This window comes from Lytechinus pictus, chromosome 8 (genome assembly GCF_037042905.1).
Source record: "Lytechinus pictus isolate F3 Inbred chromosome 8, Lp3.0, whole genome shotgun sequence".
Taxonomy (NCBI): Eukaryota; Metazoa; Echinodermata; class Echinoidea; order Temnopleuroida; family Toxopneustidae; genus Lytechinus; species Lytechinus pictus.
The window spans coordinates 26139494-26159048 of NC_087252.1; the positions used below are offsets into that span (position 1 = coordinate 26139494).

The window sequence follows — 19555 nt, forward strand, 5'->3', positions numbered from 1 at the left end:
CAACTTAACTATTACTACCATGGTATTATTCATAAACATCAATCAAAATAAAATATTACATAAAAGTTGCTACTGATTGTTACCAATTAAAAAGCTTAGAGATGACTGTAAGATTTCCATAAATATAAACTGTTTTATATTTATCAATATAAATTAGTTTTCATTCTATTTTTTTTTTCAAGATTTTAATACTGGGTATGATCTGACCAATGCCACGATGCATTACATACTACAGAATGTGGGGCCTTATATTATGAGCAATATTTAGTCACACTTAAATCTTCGAGAAAGACTCCTTCCCAAATCCCTATCTCTTACCTATAGCTTGCATGTATATTGTTTCAAAACTTACCTTCACAAGATGCACAGCATTCTCCAAAATCAAACTGAGGATCAATGCAGTTGCGGATGGGACAGATTGGTGTGTTGCACTCTATCTCTGTATTCTGCAATGTTAAAATTAATGGCAAAGGGAATGAAAACAAGGCAATCCCAAACATCTTGTTTCTTTACAATGTGCTTATGAAGCTCAAGTTTATGTTACATTTCTATGAAGGAATATCATTGACAATGGCATCAAACATCCAAAACATAGTGGATGCGAATGCATGTCTTCCAAGATTTTGGACAATATGAGAATCACAATTTTCATATTCTCATTGTTTGATAGCCCACCTGGAAGAAAACATGGCACATGCACAATGCCTCAAGATTACAGAACTACATAGCAGCCCAGCGTGTCCACATGCAAATCTAAAAAACTCCCTGATATAATACATGATGGTACTTCACTACACTACAAATCGGACGCATCCGAGAATAAATCAGCAATGATACGCCAGGCTTCACGATTCGACATGAGTTGGTAAATCATGTCACAAATTATTTGTATCCCTACATATGTAATAAACAAAATCTAAAGGTCTTCGTCCTCTCGTTTTATGAGGGAGGCGCAACAAAAGTAAATCAGAAATAACTTCCTTCTCACTACGGAAAGAGTGACCAGCAAATCTCATACTACCTTTAATTACTGTGATAGAGTTAAATGGAAGATCTCCATAAATTTCATATTTTGTTTTGTGATCTCTCTAACTAATATTTTGTACCATCTAGTCTATCTTTTAAGGACTTTTTGATTGTCCATGATGGTAATATGGGACAAATTTGCTCTTGACCAAATAGCCTTAAAATACAAGGAGTGAACTAGTACTTACAATACATCTGCATGTTGTGCATGGGTCTTCCCCGTCCTGCCAAGTTTGGCCGTGGCTGTATATGGTTCCATCCTGGGCGGTGCAGACGGCACATTGAGGGCAGCATTGCCCAAACGCTTGGACGGTCTCCATGCAGTATATGGGAGGACAGGTCTCGTCCTCGCACATTACATTCCCATTCTGATAAATAAGATACAAGGGAAGCAGTATTAATTCATATACCGACATAAATAAAAAGAAAAAACATTGCATAAGATTTCAATGAAGTTATCATCATCCCTGTCACTGTCATTAGCATCATTTACATGATGTTAATTTCATTAAAAATTAACCTACTTGTATGTCGGAACCCTATGTTTACTCCATTCTTTCTTCTTCTCTTCATTAACTACTCAAGCCAATATACTTTTGAGAACCTTACAACTTCGAAGTGAAAACCATTTCAGGATACTTCCATACATGTACATTAGAAGGTCCAACATACGTAACTACTTGTATCTTATTGAACAGCCCAACCTATTTTTCTTGGCAAAATCATCATCAATATTATCATAATCAGCAGCATCAGCACCATAATCATGGTCCTCAATAACATGTTTGTGTTCTTGGTATCAAGTCCAATAAATGAAATATCCAGGCACAGTTATACTGAATCGTACTCATTTCAGGTAAGGGTATTATATCTCGGGAGTTCCAGGACATGCTTCATGGAAATGCCCATAGTCATTATAATCATCATCATTATCTCTATTGTCATGAATATGGTTGTCATATTTCTTATCACTATCATCATCATCCATATTCTCAGTATCCTAATCATCATCTTCTTCACATATTTTTCATTATTAACTCTTAACATGCCATACACACTACTAACCCAACGCCACAGTGCTAATCCGATGCTAATCCCCTGTGCCAGCCACAAAACCCCCCTGTGCCACATTGATTTTGGGATCGCGAGTCGTATTCACTCCTTTCAATAGTCATGATTACAATTGCTTGTAACTCTCTAACGATTAGTTTATCCACAAAATATTGTGTAGTAAAGTTGTAGGAAATTTCATACCCCTTATAATGGTGTCCTTATTATATGGATGGGTTATTATCTTTACCGCTGAATTATGAGTTGTATCAAGTAGTTCCATTTTGTGGAGTGTTTTGTATGGATCAAAAAACATAGGTGTCTTCCCTCTCGGAGGCGGAGCCATATCTTGTAAAAAATGTAGAAATACTCGTAAAAGTCTAATGTAAACTGCGTGAGTAAGTTGATCTGTCAGAAAGCAAAGTTCGCACTGTACACAATAGTGCTAATTACGGCGTGCATGCGATGCGCAATACAATGCAAAACGGCGTAACAATGATTGTAATTCCGAATGTGCGCAGTCATGCACGAAGCAGGCGAGGGTAGGAAACAATGCAAGCACAAAGCAATCAATAGTAGGCGTGCGAGCACGAGTGTGGCATGTTATAGTAGGATACGTAGCGTGCACGAAGCACTCAATGAGTTAATACCACCAACAACATTATCATCATCATCATCATCATCATTATCACTATTATCATAATTGCAGTCATCAAAAGTATTATCAGTATTAAAACCAGCATCATCACCATTAATATCTTCAGTATCACATATACAAATTATTCTATTATAATCTAACATCAAACACTTACGATACACTGGCATTTCCTGCAGTTGGCGTCACTGGGAGTGAAACTGGAGCCGTTCCTGTAGAGGTTTCCTTCGAACTCGCACACCGTGCAGTCTGGACAGCACACACCTTCTATCTGGACACCATGGGTACAGCTAGAGGATTCCAGACACGGGACAGGGACGCAATTGATGATGGTGTCCTGTAGATCAAAGAGAGAAGAGAATTATTGAATACTAGAGTGAATGGCAGAAGAGTTAGCCATTGGTCAATGTGAAAAGGTGTGGAATATTTCTATACTTAGGCAGTTTTCGCAACCAACATGCAGACGCTTTCTGGAACTAGACAATCCATTGTCAAAAGCCCTTCATGACAAATCAGTCTTTGTCAAATATCAGTGAATCAAAGCAGCAGTGTCATCTTGGACCCTAAACAAACAATTTATTTGCAATTTCCGTCAGCTCAGAATTTTACAATGATAAGCCGTTCAGGTTCCCAATTTTTGACAGAGGCCTATTAGCTGTTCATTGTGATTTAACAGGCATTTTCAATAGATTTACTATGTTGTAGAATCTGTCCCTGTTGCAATTGCAAAAAATCTCTATCACCAAAACTATTAAACATTACCAACACCATCAAAACAATCCTCATCTGAACCATCAAAATTACCAAGAACAACATCAACACCACCTTCAATAACACCATCACCAACATCAATCATCATCTGCACTACAATAATCAACACTAATGCCAAAAACTGACACTTACACCACTACCAACATTGATTATCATCTAGATCATCAAAATAACCATCAACACCACCTTCATTAACACCATCTTCAACAATATTCTGCACAATTAAAATCAACACTAACTTCAAAAGCTAACACTCGCACCACTATCAACATCGATCACCATCTGGATCATCAAAAATAACCCCTAACACCAAAGCCAACACAATCACCACACCACTGACACCAACATCAGAACACTAACACCAGCACTAAAACACTAACACCGGTACTACACCGCTAACACCTCATGCATCCATCATGTCCTCTTACCAAGCAGGTACACTCTTGGCAAGGATCAGAAGATGAGATCCAGGTGTCACCACTCCTATGTTCACTTCCATCATCACCACGACAGAAGGCATCTAGAAGATAGAGGAAAAGATCATTACCAAGGCATGTCTCATCTCACATTGGCTCGAATTCACAAAGGTGGTTTTGAAAACCCATGGTTGAGTCCATGGTTTATGCAGATTTTCTGTATAAACTACGCTTATTTACTGCGCATATTAAAAAATGTCCAATGCTGATGCGCGCTTTTGTCACAGTGCGCCAAATCGACGCCTGTTGCCGTGGTTATCCACGCTATTTTTTTTCATGAGTCCAGTGTTTTGAATAATGAGTCCACTCTTCAAACAGTGGACTCATGAATAAAATAGCGTATCTTACCATGGTAACAGGCGTCAATTTGGCGCACTGTGACAAAAGCGCGCAATCAGCATTGGACATGTAATACACGCGCCCGATACGTGCTAAATTAAGCGTAATTTATACAGGAAATCTGCATAAACCATGGATTGAACCGTGGGTTTTCAAAACCACCTTCGTGAATTCGGGCCATTATGTTTCATGAACTAAAACATGTCTTCCCTCAATTCTAAATCAATCTGCTTTCAATCATCAATCGACAAAAAATTATTAACTGTGTACCCCCTTCTTTAGATTGGAAAAAATAAATTGATACAAAATGAGTCAAATGGGTTTACAATTAATAAGTTGCTGATTGCACTTTTTAAACAGTGATTTTTAAATTACATTGCATTGCAAATGTAGAAAAAGCAATGATCATTCGTGTTTAACATCTGATATAGGTGAGATACAAAGAACAGTGCTCCACAAGGATGATGTAGGGTCTACACACAAATTATTCTGCCTTGTCTAGAATTGATGGCATCGTTTATTTGAACCTGTCCATTATTGAATAAGATAATTTAGGTACATTTACCTTGACAAATGTCTGTGCCATATCTTTTAAAAGGAACCCCATTATAATGGCGCTTAAAATCTTTTCAGAGAATTTTTGATGCGTTCATCATTGTTTCGTCTATGACAAAGTGTGAGAATTGGTAATGATTGAAAAACCGCTTGCGGGATTCCTGTAAGAAAGACCTTATTTGTGTTTCTTAACTTTGATCTAGGGAAGTACCTTATAGCACTCTTATTTCCTTGTGTAATTGTACAATAACTAATGAAATAATACATTTCTTCAATTTTCTTCAAGAGGAATATCTTCTTAGAGTCGATATCTTACCAGCACAAGATGGGCAGCATTCTCCAGCTACTGTGGTTGTCACTGGACAGTTCAGCATTGGACATTGCTCCCTCTCAGTGCATTGAACTGATCCTTTCTGTAACATACATGAAAATAATATAAGAAATTCAATGAATTTTATACCAGTAAGTAATGCAATAATGATAGTTATAATAATAATACATGTAACAATGATGATAATAATAATGATAATTAAAATATTTAGTAAGGTCTTTTAAGGAGAATTTTATGGGAAAAATATTACTATGTAAGAACTATATGTATGATACAGATAATCATAATGATAATATTACAATACTAACAGGGATACATGTGAATTGGTCAAATTCTTATACAATTATAAACAAATCATCCATTCATAAACATGATTATACAATCATAGTTCTCACTAACACAGAGATTGTGTTTCTTGTCATGAAGATGATAAAAAATGATCATCTGTATTGAATTATGTTTGTTAATATATCTGTAGTTAAAATAATTCATGTCATGTGTGTCCACATGGGTAGCCCCAGATTTTTTAGAGGAGGGAGACAAGTATATACATGTAACCGTGGCTGTGTGTCCATAAGACATGAATACCCTCATTGATATTTTTTAACACACACATCATCTAAGGTAGATGTGGACTTAGCATCTATTCTTGTACGATTTCTCCAGTTATCAAAATTCAATGAGCTTACAATTCCTTCAACACCCAAGGAAATTTTGCGTTGAAAACACACATAAGAGCAACAAATATATTTAATTCACACTATAAAGCAATTTTTAAAGCGAATGTAAAACTTACATCACAGTGACAAGTCTTGCAGGAATCGAGGGCAGGGTTGAAGTATTCACCATCAGGGATGATTTGACCCAGGAAATAGCAATCTACATTGTACAAAAAAATATTGATTTAGTTTCTTATTCTTTCCTGTGTCACAATAAAACATATATTGCTTTGTTTCTGGCGTTCTGTTCATTCATGTGATTTAACTCTGATGAGTGAATTCAAAGAACTTCAGTACATGTATGTACATGCAATGTTATTTTCCAAATATATAAACAAATATACATGTACCATATAAACAGTGTCAAATATATTACAAGTACAAGTATGATGCAAATACAGTATAATGCATTGAATAACTACATGGGATAATTATTTAATGAAAATGAAAATTTTTCAGCAAGGTATGTTCACATCTAACAAAGATAAACATGTAAATTCTTAAATATACCCAAGACCGATTGTGGTGACACGACAATTGCTCCTGCGACAATTGCTCGGGGCATAATTTAATCGAAGATGTAGGGTCAAGGTTGGAATAGGGTTTTATGTTAGGTTTAGGATAGGGTATAGTGTTAAACCTAGGCTTTATGTTGGTCATTTGATATGTGTAAGGAATTTAGAGCTGAGCAATAGTCACCAGAGCAAATGTCATGGAACCCTGATTGTATTAATATACTCGCACATATATCATATGTGTATCACATTTCTATTATAAGCAAATGAAATCATGCAATTTGTTATTTCGTCAAGAGAGAATTTGCAATATACTTCTGATGATTTGTAATACATAAAATATATCATGAAACAGATTAATCATCACAATTAAAGACAACAAGTTTGAGCCACAATGGCCTATCAAATCACTCAATCCTAATAGACAGATCATCACTAAACCAGGTCTCAATGTAGGCAATACAATTACTCAACATTATACATGTACCATACCTTCACATAGAGGGCAGCATTCTCCAGGTGGATGGTAGGGGGCGCTGCACTGGACGTTACAGCTGGTAGGCTCACAGATGACATCCCCACCAAGACAGATGCAAGAGTCGCATTTATCAAATGCAGATTTGAATGTAGCACCATATGAGAAACCAATACCATTGTAATAGCAACCTGAAACATAATAAAAACACGGTTGAAGTATAATTATTGCATGTAACGTCCACCCCCCCCCCCAAAAAAAATGTTGATTTTAATCAATAGAGAAAAATCAGACAAGCATAATGCTGAAAATTTCATCAAATACGGATGAGAAATAAGAAAGTTATGACATTTTAAAGTTTACCTTATTTTTCACAAAATAGTTATATGCACAATTTAGTCAATGCAAATGTGAGAGTTGATGATGTCCCTCACTCACTATTTATTTTGTTTTTTATTGTTTGAATTATACAGTATTTCAATTTTTACAAATTTGACAATAATGACCAACTTGACTGAACCATAAAATGTTAAACAATGGAGAAATAAAGCTTTGTTTTACAGGACAATGAGAAAATTTGAATGTTTCATATTTCATATCATAAAATACAAAAGAAATAGTGAGTGATGTCATAAGTTCCCTCATTTGGATACCGACCGGAATGTGCATTAACTATTTTGTGAAATTAAGCGAAAATAAAAATGTCATAACTTTCTTATTTTACATTCGATTTTGATGAAATTTCAGTGTTTTGCTTGTTGAATTTTTCTCATTTTATTCGAATCAACTTTTTGTTGGGGTGGACTTGTCCTTTAAATATGAATGCCAGTTATAGCAACAATCAAACAATTAGTTCCAACAGATGTGCATCAGATGGAATGCCTGTGCTTCTGTTCAGTGTTGATGCTATGATAGTTACGATTAGGTGTCAAAGATAAGATAACTTTCATGCAACGAGGCCCTACAGATCTTTATTTCATGAAAAGCCATTTTAATTATCTTATCACACAAAGTCTAAATTATCAGACAATTGTTATACTAAGTCGCACAACCATGCCTCTCACCCAATCATACTCCGGGAAATAAAAAAAAATTATGAAACTTTCAATTTCATTACTCATCTCAACAACATTCTAGTTTAAATCCTGTATCTGGGCAACACAATAAAACTTGCTAGAGGATGATCGATAGAAACCTGGAATGAAACAAAAAATAAATTGTACAGGGCTAAATCCTGATAAAACGAACTCACCGTTGCAATCTGGACAGCATTGGCCTCTAACATGCACTGGATTGTTACAGTTAAACTCACACTGCTCCCTTGCACATTGTACCTCTCCAGTATTCTATTATAGCATTTAAAAAAGAACATTATCAAAATATGAAATGATGATAACTTCAATGGCAATTAATATCGATGTATTCTAAGCATATATCCAAATTATGCAGAAAACATATCACACTATGTTTTTAACAACAACTCTCCCTATTCCCCAATTGTTCTGTTTATGAAAAATGGAGGTTTCAAAGCAAAAATGGTACTAAACAGGAAAGTGGTTCAGAATTGTTGAGGGACATGGACCTTAGACATGAATCTTTGTACAAAGATTCTTAAAGATAATTTTCAACTTTTTAAGGATTTAAATTCAAAATCATTGATCAACTGGCCATTCAATCAACAATAAGCCAACAGGTCAGTCTTTCCACGGGGTGCTCTAATGTATATAGCAAAATGTGATATCTTCTTATTTTAATAACTAGGGACTCCAAAGTCATTTTAAAGTTTAGGTATTGTTCAATATACCCGAGGAAGAGATACTACACATCCTCTCATTCTGTCAAATCCCTTTAATAAATTTTTGTGATTCATGTTTGGTGAAAACTGGCCATTACATGTAGGTACAAGTAGCTTGTTTACTAACCAAACATGTGCAGGTGAGACAGTTATCCCTAGGATCGGTCCATGTTGTCTCATACTGATGTAGTAGACCGTACTTATCAACACAGCCAGGTACAGCACTGATGCACTTGGGACAGCAGTCTCCGGGAAGCTGGACTCTCTCGTTACGAGAGCAGTTCAGAGCTGGGCAGTCAAACGGACGGCATTCAACGACACCTTTCTGTATTCAAGAAATTTCAAGAACATTCATGAATTCAAGAATATTCCCCGGCTTTTTGCCGGGAGCCCCAGTTTTAGTAAGTATCACAAATGTACAGCTTAAAGCCATTGTTCAGCAATGGGCGAGTAGGAAAATGTTATATTCAACAGTTTTTGTCAGCTAGAATATAAGAGATAACATTTATTGATTTTTCACACACTTTAATTTCAATTACAAGTGAAAAAAACTGTTTTGGAAATATTTGCTCACAAACGGCTAAACTCTGTAACATACATGTATAAACAGAAACTTGTGCATGGGTATGCAATTCGAGTCTTCAATGAAATTATGGAAAGCCAAACATTTCAAAATATTATTACACTGTATGTTTCATACATTTCCTGCATTTCTCTTTCAAGATTTAATGTGCTATATAAATTGTAAAAGATCTTTACCAGAGTTTGCTATCCATAGCTGAAACACAGATTTATAGAATTGAGTTAAACTGGAGATCAGAATATGGCTAATGCGACTTCCATAATTCGGTAGTCAGCTGGGTAAAAGGTCAAAATACTTGCCTTGCATGTACAGACACTGCAGTCCAAGGATTCTGCTGTAAACGTCTCTCCATCTTGGTACTCGGAACCCTGGAACTCACAATTGTCTATTCAAAATAAACACATTGAAATATCATTGATTTAATACAACATCAATGGATAGTGTTAAAATAGTGACAAAATTATAATTATGTTCATATTCTGGTTAAATTTAATAGAAAGTGCCATTATGATTATCAAGATTATCACTGAATTCAAATTTCAAATTCAATCAGATTTTATTTTTAAAACATACTTCTCAAGAATTCTCATACTCCTCAAGTCTGAAGACAAACAATGCGAGTTCACAATTGAATATATAAAAACAGTACATACAATGAATAGATACAATTCATAATGTATCATTATAAATGAGCCATGACTTTAATGCAATAAAACATTAAGCTGAAGAAGATTCTACAACTGGTTCCCATAGCTCATATCATTATCAAAATCATCATCACCATGACCATTATTGCCATCATAGCAATTATGATTTTCTTCACCTTCACATGTTAGACAGCATTCACCCTGCACAGGCCTGGAACAATCTATCTCAGGACAGCTAACATTACTGCATCGGACATTACCATCCTGCAAAAGAAAAAATTAGCCGGGGTTAAAAGCAATCACTTCATTTGCATGAAATTCAATGGTAAGTCATAAGGAAAGGTCATGTGGGGATGAAACATTTTACAAATTTACCAAAAAAGAGTATGTGTCTCCTAAGTTTATTGTAAATTATAAATATATGTTTTCACCAAGTAATGATTATCACATTCTACAGCCAAGTGTAATACAAAGATTAAATAAATTGGCATGGTGATATTGACACAAAACAGCAAAGAACTAACACTATTCAAGACTGAAAATATGATAGTTATAATGATTATCAAAGTTTTTCTTTAAAAAGTAGATCAGTTATCAAACAAAATAGTGGGACCAGCATGATTTTCACAAAGAATGTAAGATAAATATGTAGATTAAATCTGGCTATTATTGTTAGCTCACCTGGCAAATACAAGTTGTGCATTGTTGACTCATAGGAGAGAAATAAAGATGATTCCTGATAACATTGCCTTCATACAAACAATCTGAAGCATAATATAATAAAAAGAGAATTGTAGTTTTAAATAATACATGAAAGTATAAGCCAAAATGACAGCAAAAACGTAGAATCAAATATTCAGTAGTGCCTGATAGACAAAGTTTAGCGGTGCATCACAAAATGGGAACTATACAGTAGCAGTTATATTGGGTGTCCAATAGATGATAGGAATGATTTTTAAAAAGTATTTTGCATTAAAAACTTTTCAATTTTGTTCACTTCTTTCTACAGATCTTGGCATAATGCCAATGATGTAACAAAAGAAAATAAACCTTTTTTAGAGCAAAGTAATTAAAATCCATCATTTCTACTTTTTTAGGACTTGTAGTATATATATATATTATTACTATCATACTATAATGCAATGAATAAATATCTTTCATTTTCATTTTTATTCTTATGTTCTTTTTCTGTTCTCTGTCCTTCCCCACTTTTCTTGCATTATGTAACGGAGAAAAATGATGAAAAGTAATATCCGCATACAGATGTACATGAAATATACAACGTATCTCAGTGAGCAACTTCTGAAAAATTTATCCATGTGGGATTTGTACATGAAACAGATATACAACTACAAAACAGCAAATTTTGTCCATTTTGCAAAGTTAGGCTCTCTGTGAATGTATACGTAAGTGACATTTACAAATAATCTATTCAACATACCTGTGCATTCATGACAGCATTCTGTTTGATGAGGAGCAGGATAATCACACTGTATATCACAGATCTCCCTCATACATTTCACTTGACCGTCAGTACAGTTGCAGTGGTCACACGGGTCAAACGGTGATGTCCAGTTGGTGGAGTGGTCGTATTCGATGCCTTGGTAAGTGCACTGCTGGAATTCTGAAACAAGAGAGGGTAAATTTAACAAGGTGGTTCGCAAACCACGAGTCTTGCCTGATTTTGCGATCAATGAAATATGCAATATGATCTTTTGACCTGGCCTGCATGACCTTTGACCTTATCATCCTCATGAACACACATGTGGTATTACCCAAGGATGATTTGTACCAAATGTACAAAATTGATGCAGATTGCAGAAATAAAGAAACGAGAGGAAGTTGAACAAAACTGGACCTTTTGACCCCTAGATGAGCTTTGACCCCATCATCCTCATAGACAAAGATATGGTATTACTCAAGGATCATTTGCACCAAGTGTAAACACAACTGATGCAGAAATAAAGAAATGAGACCAACAGACTAACAGGAAAAGTGATCACCAGGTCTCTGCCAAACTTTATTCAGGAAAGACAATGAAATGACCTCACTGTTTTAAGGCCTGACATGGTCAGGCGTTTATTGAAGGTGAATTCACAGAATTCTAAGCTTCATCCACTGATGAACCAAAAGTTACTTTGAACATCAATTCATAAAGCAGGGTATTAGCTTTGGTATACAAATCATGAGACCTGGTAAAAGTCTAGGACTTAAGTTACAGACAATTTCAAAAAGCTGAAGGAAATGACATTCCTGAGTTTGGTTAAATTTGTACTGTCCAAATTGTTATCACACTAGTCTGACAGGCTTGCATGACGGTCACATTATAATGTGCAAGTGAATAAACCTTTTGCAAATGCCATACGACTCCATTTCCACTTTATTGTATATTTCACCTTAACTCTATTATATATTGAGGACTTTTACTCAGCCTTAAATCCTTAAAAACTTTTTTTTCATTTTCTTCAAACCTAGACAGTCTATACACAGTTGCTAAAAAAAGGCATGCTCCAACTTACTCGGTGTCGGGCAGTCGGTACAGGTGGTGACACCCAGATCACAGGAGCACTCGGTACACCCATCCACTGTCCAGGTGGTACCCGATGGATACAGATGGTTCTCATACACACAACCTGTAAAAAGGCAATGGGAAATAATCAACATGAGTGGTTCAGTCAGGTCTGATGGAGGTGCAGGTATTATGAATGTGATAAATGTAAATTTTGAAATTATCAATTGACTTGAATTTCAAATGCATTTAATACTTTGAGTTCCAGATGACTGGGAATGTTTAAAGCTACTTTTACTCTTTTCGTTGGAAGTCGGGCCCATGACAGACTAAACAACCAAATATATACCTGTAGCTGAGTGGGTTGCAAATTATACTTACATTTCTTTATAATATATATTTTATCATCTGATTTATTACACAGAAACTGTGTATTTATCTAAGCTTTGAAAGATCATAGAACTATAAATGCCGTACATATTTATTGATATCAGTCATTCTTTCTGCTAGTTGTCTTTGCCATGTTGGTAGACTTTGTTTTGAATTTATTCTCTTTTGCATGTTGTTTTATTACTTTACGGGAGGAAATAAATGTGATCAATTGTATTTAATATTTTTAGTTATACATGATTGGGAATGTGAAAGACTGCTTTCACATTCCCAATTGAATTTTTTAAACAGACCTGAAGGTCCCACACACGTATTGCCATCAGCCTCCAAGATGGAGCCCTCGTAGCAAGCACAAAGGTATGATCCAATGATGTTCAGGCAACGCTGCTCACAGTTGTGTTCTCCTTCACATTCATCAATGTCTGAAAGACAATAAAAAACAAGAAAGTAAGAACACCACCTTGGTTGTGCAACCCTTTATGTTAACTATCATCTGTAGTGTTCTCCTTCAAATCCATTAATGTCTGAAAGATAATCAGGCTTAAGATAGTAAGAATTGACTCTACTACTGCCTATCTGTATATTAATTGTTATCAAAATATACCACCAAGGCCGGTGAAACATAAATCAGGAATGTCAACCTCTTAAACGAATTAAAGCATTCTGCTGGATGCAAACAATCTTCAAGATAGAAAAGCATTAGTTAAATAGAGATGTGTATAAAAAAATTGATGGAAATAAATATCTCGGAAGAAAAAACAGTGTGAAAAATATAAGGAAGGCCATTAACCAATCAGAAAAGTCATATTAGCAATGGTTTGCAAGCCTCTGTGATACAAGGCCTGTGGATGAGGTAATAACATAAAGGAACATGTACGGTATAATTCAGTAATACTCTGACAACCATGGTTACCACAAACAACTAAGAACCTAATGTCACACTACTTCACTTCCAATTTTTAGGTATAAATAGATTACTTGTTACCTACCTACGCATTTCCTGTCTGCAGTAAGCCGATAGCCCGGAGCACATGAACAGTAGAAACTCCCAATGGTGTTGAAGCAATCATGTTTGCAGATAGTAGGGTTGATTTCACATTCATTGATATCTTTAAAGAATTTAAAAACACCAATAATAACAAATAATTTTTAAATGATTTATGCAAAGTAAGCCTGTATTGCACTGGTAATTTTTGTATATTAGGTGCTTTATGCAAAAACTATGCTTTTCCATGAAAGAATTTTGAAAACTTGTTAACAAGAAAACCATTGGTAAAAAATTTTGCCTATCGAAATAGATCATATTTGTGTGTTCTGATCAAATCACATTTCAAACAGGTATCAACATTGCTAAAACTTTTCACATCTTTGCAATCATATCACTTTTTAAGTGGATGAAACATGTGTGAAATATTCAAGACAACAAATCATTGCCAAAATATTAAGGGAAGCAGAGGAAGAGAATGTAAGAGGTCAAAAGTCGTCACTGACATGGTGGCTCAGACAGTGGTAAAGAATCTGCCTCATGATATTATTAAAATAAATCATGTTCATTGGTACATGTATATGACTGCATTGGCTACCCTGGGTGGGGGGATCATAGTCTAGTGGTTATGACTCTCGTCTTTCAATAAGAAGGACGTGGGTTTGAACCCCGCCATGTCAGGTTTTCTTTCAGCAAGAATAATTCAGCAAGAAATTCACCCAAACTTTGCTGCACTCGACCCAGTCAAGGTGAGAGTACCCGGAAAGATTTATTCCTTGATCGTGTCAGCCATATATGGCAGCTCAGCTACAGCCGGGGTAATAACATGATACCAAGAATCAAGCAAAGTAGAATATATGCATATTGTAACTGCACTATATGAATGAACCATATTATCATGCTCATGATACAAAAGTGTTATCATCATTATTACCATCTACCTTTCAATAAAGATCAATCAAAGATAACTATATCTTACCTTCGTTGCAAGTACTTCCTGTAAATCCTACTGGACACCGGCAGTATCCAAGAACACAAACAGCATTGTTCTCACACATTGGATCACAGGACATCTCTGTGAAAAGTAAAATTCGAGACACAAAAATGAGTACAGATACCCCATCACCATCATCAGCATCATCACTTTCTTCATCATCATGACCCTCATCATTGTTGCTATCATTATTATCACCATCATCATCATTATTATCATCATCATCATCACAAATGTAAATACCATCATCACCACTGCTATGATAACCATCATCATCACCATTAATATTATCATCATGATCATCATGATGATGATCCACAGCATTTATATTGTGCCATATTTCTGTTAAAAACATTCATACGCGCAGGCTCATCCAATTAAGCTAATTATTACACATCTGCTGAAATAAGTGAGTATTAAGAGATGGTTTGAAGAGTTCAATGTTGTCAAATTCACGGAATGAAGTAGGGAGGGAATTCCAGAGGCATGGAGCGATGATGAAAAGGCACGATATCACAGTCGCTCACCGCATCATCACTACCATCACCATTATCACTAAATCATTACGCCAATTATCATCATCATTGCTGTCATCGTCATCATCATCATTCTCACAATCTGTCTCCTGTACTTCAGAATATGTATCTCCCCTGTATCCCAGCGGACAGAGACAAAGCCTTGGACATGACTGTCATCATCCTCATAATCATGATTAACACTCTCATCATCACCACCCTCATCATCATCACTATCATCTTCATCATCATCATCACCAACATCATTGCTTTCATCCTGTCTCTTGTACTTTACCTTCAGAACATGTATCTCCTCTGTATCCAAGAGGGCAGAGGCACAACCCTTGCACACATGTCGCTCCATTCTCACATTGAGGTTCACAAGGTATGTATGTATCAGTGAAATCTAGAACAGAGAAAAATCATTAAACAATCAAACCTATATAAAATGTATAAAGACTACAAAAGAGAGACAAAATATGTGGTCTTTATGGATAGGTTTCAGTAATACATGTTTCAATGGGGAATATTATACAAATGAAAACATACTTGTATTCTTTGTAGACAGGTAGTTGCTATACCAGGGCCCCGTCTTACAAAGAGTTGCGATTAATCCAATCAATCGCAACTATGGACGGCCAGCAACGTCAACATATAAAATGCTTGTTTGTTCAACATTTTTTCGAGATATGAATGTATATCCATAAATTCATTGATTTCTTGACAATTTGGTGTGTTCTCCTTTGTCTACAAAGGACATTTTACAAATTTCCTGTAGAAGAAATTATGACACTGATGGATTTCCGTAGAGTTACGATTGACTGGGTCGATCATAACTCTTTGTAAGACGGGGCCCAGGTTTTACAGTGTCAAATTATTGGAAAATAATAATATTTAGTTGGAAACATAAATATGGACTGTATATCTGAAAATATTTTGGGTTAAGGATCAAAATGACTGTCCATTAGGGCTGTTATCGTTGAGAAAATTCTGTGTCGATATCATGCTAAAAATATCTTAACGATATCGATAACTATCAACAAAAGAACATAATCAATACACATTTTTAATGCATTATAGCGATGTCACATACTCGCGTTGGTCAAAATTTTCATCAGCCACATTACCAAGAATGCTTTTTAAAGTCTGCGTTCATTGGATGTAAATGACTACACAGCATCTTTTAACAAACATGTTTAGCATAAATCCTCACATTTCACGTTATTAACATTATTTTAGGGTTGGATGAAGTTTTATCGATAATTTGGGGGCTTTTTGAACATCGTTCTGAGCAGTCGACATCTTTCGCCTATCTGCCATTTTGATATCGTGCTGTACATCTTTGAACATAGAGGGCAGCAACACATGGCTAGGCTGTGTGGTAGCTGCCTTCTACGTTAGTTGAGCTTGCGCTTGTGATGTTTTCGATTCGATCGAATGGAGATGAGTGCAGTCACGATGTTTGGATTGTCACAATCTCACCCCCACTTTGCTATAATAATAGCGAAGTGGGGATGAGATCGCCTTTCGTGGCTAGTATTTTGTTGAGATTTTGGAGTAATTTCTCTTGCTGTTCTGTGCAGTTTGATAAAAAATATGTTTTCCGTGATTTTCCATTTGAAAAGCCACTTTCAAAGGGCCGTTTCCGTGAAATCGCGGAAAATCACTGTGTCACTACATAATAGCGGGTATTATTGAGAAAGAGAGAAAGGTTATCGATAGGACTATCGATAAAGACGTTATCAATAACAGCCCTGCTGTCCATGTTGATGTATTTAGAAATTTTCAAGTAGCTAATAAACTGTATTATATTCCACATACTTAGAATCTTGCTTTAGGATTGATCAAAATTTCATCATGTGATAAAGCATATAGCTTCCCACATCAGTCATCACTCGCAGTGATAGAATGTTTTTGTGAGTTTCATTGACTACTTCCCACAGAGTCATAACACTTGTTACATAACTTAATTATATTATGTGACTAGTTTCTCATAATACATTTACTTACTTGATAATTCACAGAATTCACCATAGTAATCTTCAGCACAGACACACACTCCATTCTGGCAGTGACCACCATTCAGGCAGGGGTGTGAACAGGTTATAGCTGTGGAGGGATAAAATAATGCAATTTAGTTGAATTACGCTCTTGGAAATGAAACGGTGTTACACAATGTGTCAACAGTGTGTTCGAAGTGTATACAGAGTGTGTTCAAAGTGTGTTCACAGTGCATTCAGTGTGTTCAAGATGCTTTCACGGTGCATTCACACTGTGTTCACGGTGTATTCAAAGTGTGTTCACAGTACTTAAACAGTGTGTTCACAGTACATTCAGTGTATTCAGTGTGTTCACACTGTGTTCACAGTGTATTCAGTGTGTTCACAGAGTATTCACAGTGTGTTCAGTGTGTTCACAGAGTATTCACAGTGTGTTCAGTTCATTCACAGTGCTTTCACTGTATTCACAGTGTGTTCAGTGTATTCACACAGTAGTCAGTGTATTCACAGTGTGTTCACACAGTGTTCACAGTGTATTCAGTGTATTCACAGTGTATTCACAGTGTGTTCAGTTTGTTCACAAATCACTGTGTATTCAATGTGTTCACAGTTCATTCACAGTGCTTTCACACTGTACTCAGTGTGTTCACAATGTATTCCCACAGTATTCACAGTGCTTTCATAGTGTGAAAATGCTCAAAGTCAAACTGTTGACACCCCTACAGGCTGAAAGTGTTCACAGTGTGATCACACATTGGAATATGTATGTGAAGATGTAATTCACACTGTTAAATCAAATTACGTTCACGGTGTATTCAGTGTGTTCACAGTGTGTTCACAGTGTATTCACATTGTGTTCACAGTGTTCACCCTGTGTTCACAGAGTATTCACAGTGTATTCACAGTGTGTTCAGTTTGTGCACAGTTCGTTCACAGTGCTTTCACACTATATCACAGTGTGTTCAGTTTGTCCACAAATCACTGTGTATTCAATGTATTCACAGTTCATTCACAGTGCTTCCACACTGTACTCAGTGTATTCACAATGTATTCACTCAGTATTCACAGTGCTTTCATAGTGCTTTCATAGTGTGAAAATGCTCAAAGTCAAACTCATGACACCCCGACAGACTGAAAGTGTTCACAGTGTGATGACACATTGGAATATGTATGTGAAGATGTAATTCACACTGTTAAATCAAAATAACGTTCACAGTGTATTCAGTGTGTTCACACTGTGTTCACAGTGTATTCACAGTGTATTCACACTGTGTTCAGAGTATTCACAGTGGTTTCACAGTGTGTTCAGTTTGTTCACAGTTCATTCACAGTGCTTTCACACTGTATTCACAGTGTGTTCAGTGTATTTACACAGTATTCAGTGTGTTCACAGTGTATTCACAGTGTGTTCACACTGTGTTAACAGTGTATTCAGTGTACTCACACAGTATTCACAGTGTGTTCACAGTGCTTTCATAATGTGAAAATGCTCAAAGTCAAACTGTTGACACCCCTACAGGGTGAAAGTGTTCACAGTGTGATCACACAGTGGAATATGTATGTGAAGATGTAATTCACACTGTTAAATCAAATTTATAAGTGTGAAGTTCATTTCAAATTGTGTGCCACATTGTGACCACACTGCTGTACACAGTGTTCTTACCACAATTAAATTCAATATAAGGCTTATATGATAAAGAAAGTTAGGAACAGTAAAATAGTGAAAGAAAATGAAAAGCTAAATATACTTCACGTCAAGCTTAGTATGGAAGATAGAAAAATCCAATAAGTATGTTATCAGACCCCCTATATGGGGGAACATCTTGAAATGATTCATTTTTGCGCTAATGCTTGTTCATAATGCTCTAAAATTATCATGGGATTCGTTGAGATCATGAAAGTAAATTAAAATTGTGAAAAACAGAGGCTGGGCATACAGAGATATTATTTTATGGAGTCGCCCAACATATCACTCAGTATCATATAGCATTTGACAACAAATTTGTTTCAACTTACGGAGTATCATCAAGGTGATAGTTCTGGAGAGTGGTCCAGCCGTGCAAGAATAGTTTCCAACATCATGTATCTGGAAGTCATTGATGACCAGCTCGATGTTCTGATCATCGATCACACTGACATGCTTGTGACCTGTACCACCTACAGAAAAGAAGAAGATATACAAGGAAATTGATATGATAGCAAAGGATTATAATTTTTTTAATGTG

At 35.8% G+C, this 19555-nt stretch overlaps 1 protein-coding gene across 1 annotated transcript in view; it reads right to left on the bottom strand.

Moving 5' to 3' along the window:
• The window catches only part of LOC129266969 (uncharacterized), a 248295-nt gene that overhangs the window by 16284 nt on the left and 212456 nt on the right, over positions 1–19555 (bottom strand). Inside the window, exons 162-181 of the mRNA XM_064104176.1 lie at positions 19347–19487; positions 17341–17439; positions 15626–15736; positions 14801–14896; positions 13826–13945; positions 13130–13258; positions 12457–12570; positions 11379–11561; positions 10619–10701; positions 10114–10201; positions 9590–9675; positions 8835–9032; positions 8165–8258; positions 6930–7103; positions 6000–6082; positions 5189–5285; positions 3931–4022; positions 2889–3068; positions 1215–1394; positions 353–446 (exon numbers count right to left, since the gene is read on the bottom strand). Of these exons, the coding sequence (XP_063960246.1) occupies positions 353–446; positions 1215–1394; positions 2889–3068; positions 3931–4022; positions 5189–5285; positions 6000–6082; positions 6930–7103; positions 8165–8258; positions 8835–9032; positions 9590–9675; positions 10114–10201; positions 10619–10701; positions 11379–11561; positions 12457–12570; positions 13130–13258; positions 13826–13945; positions 14801–14896; positions 15626–15736; positions 17341–17439; positions 19347–19487 (2442 nt within the window). The remainder of the gene's footprint in view (positions 1–352; positions 447–1214; positions 1395–2888; positions 3069–3930; positions 4023–5188; positions 5286–5999; positions 6083–6929; positions 7104–8164; positions 8259–8834; positions 9033–9589; positions 9676–10113; positions 10202–10618; positions 10702–11378; positions 11562–12456; positions 12571–13129; positions 13259–13825; positions 13946–14800; positions 14897–15625; positions 15737–17340; positions 17440–19346; positions 19488–19555) is intronic.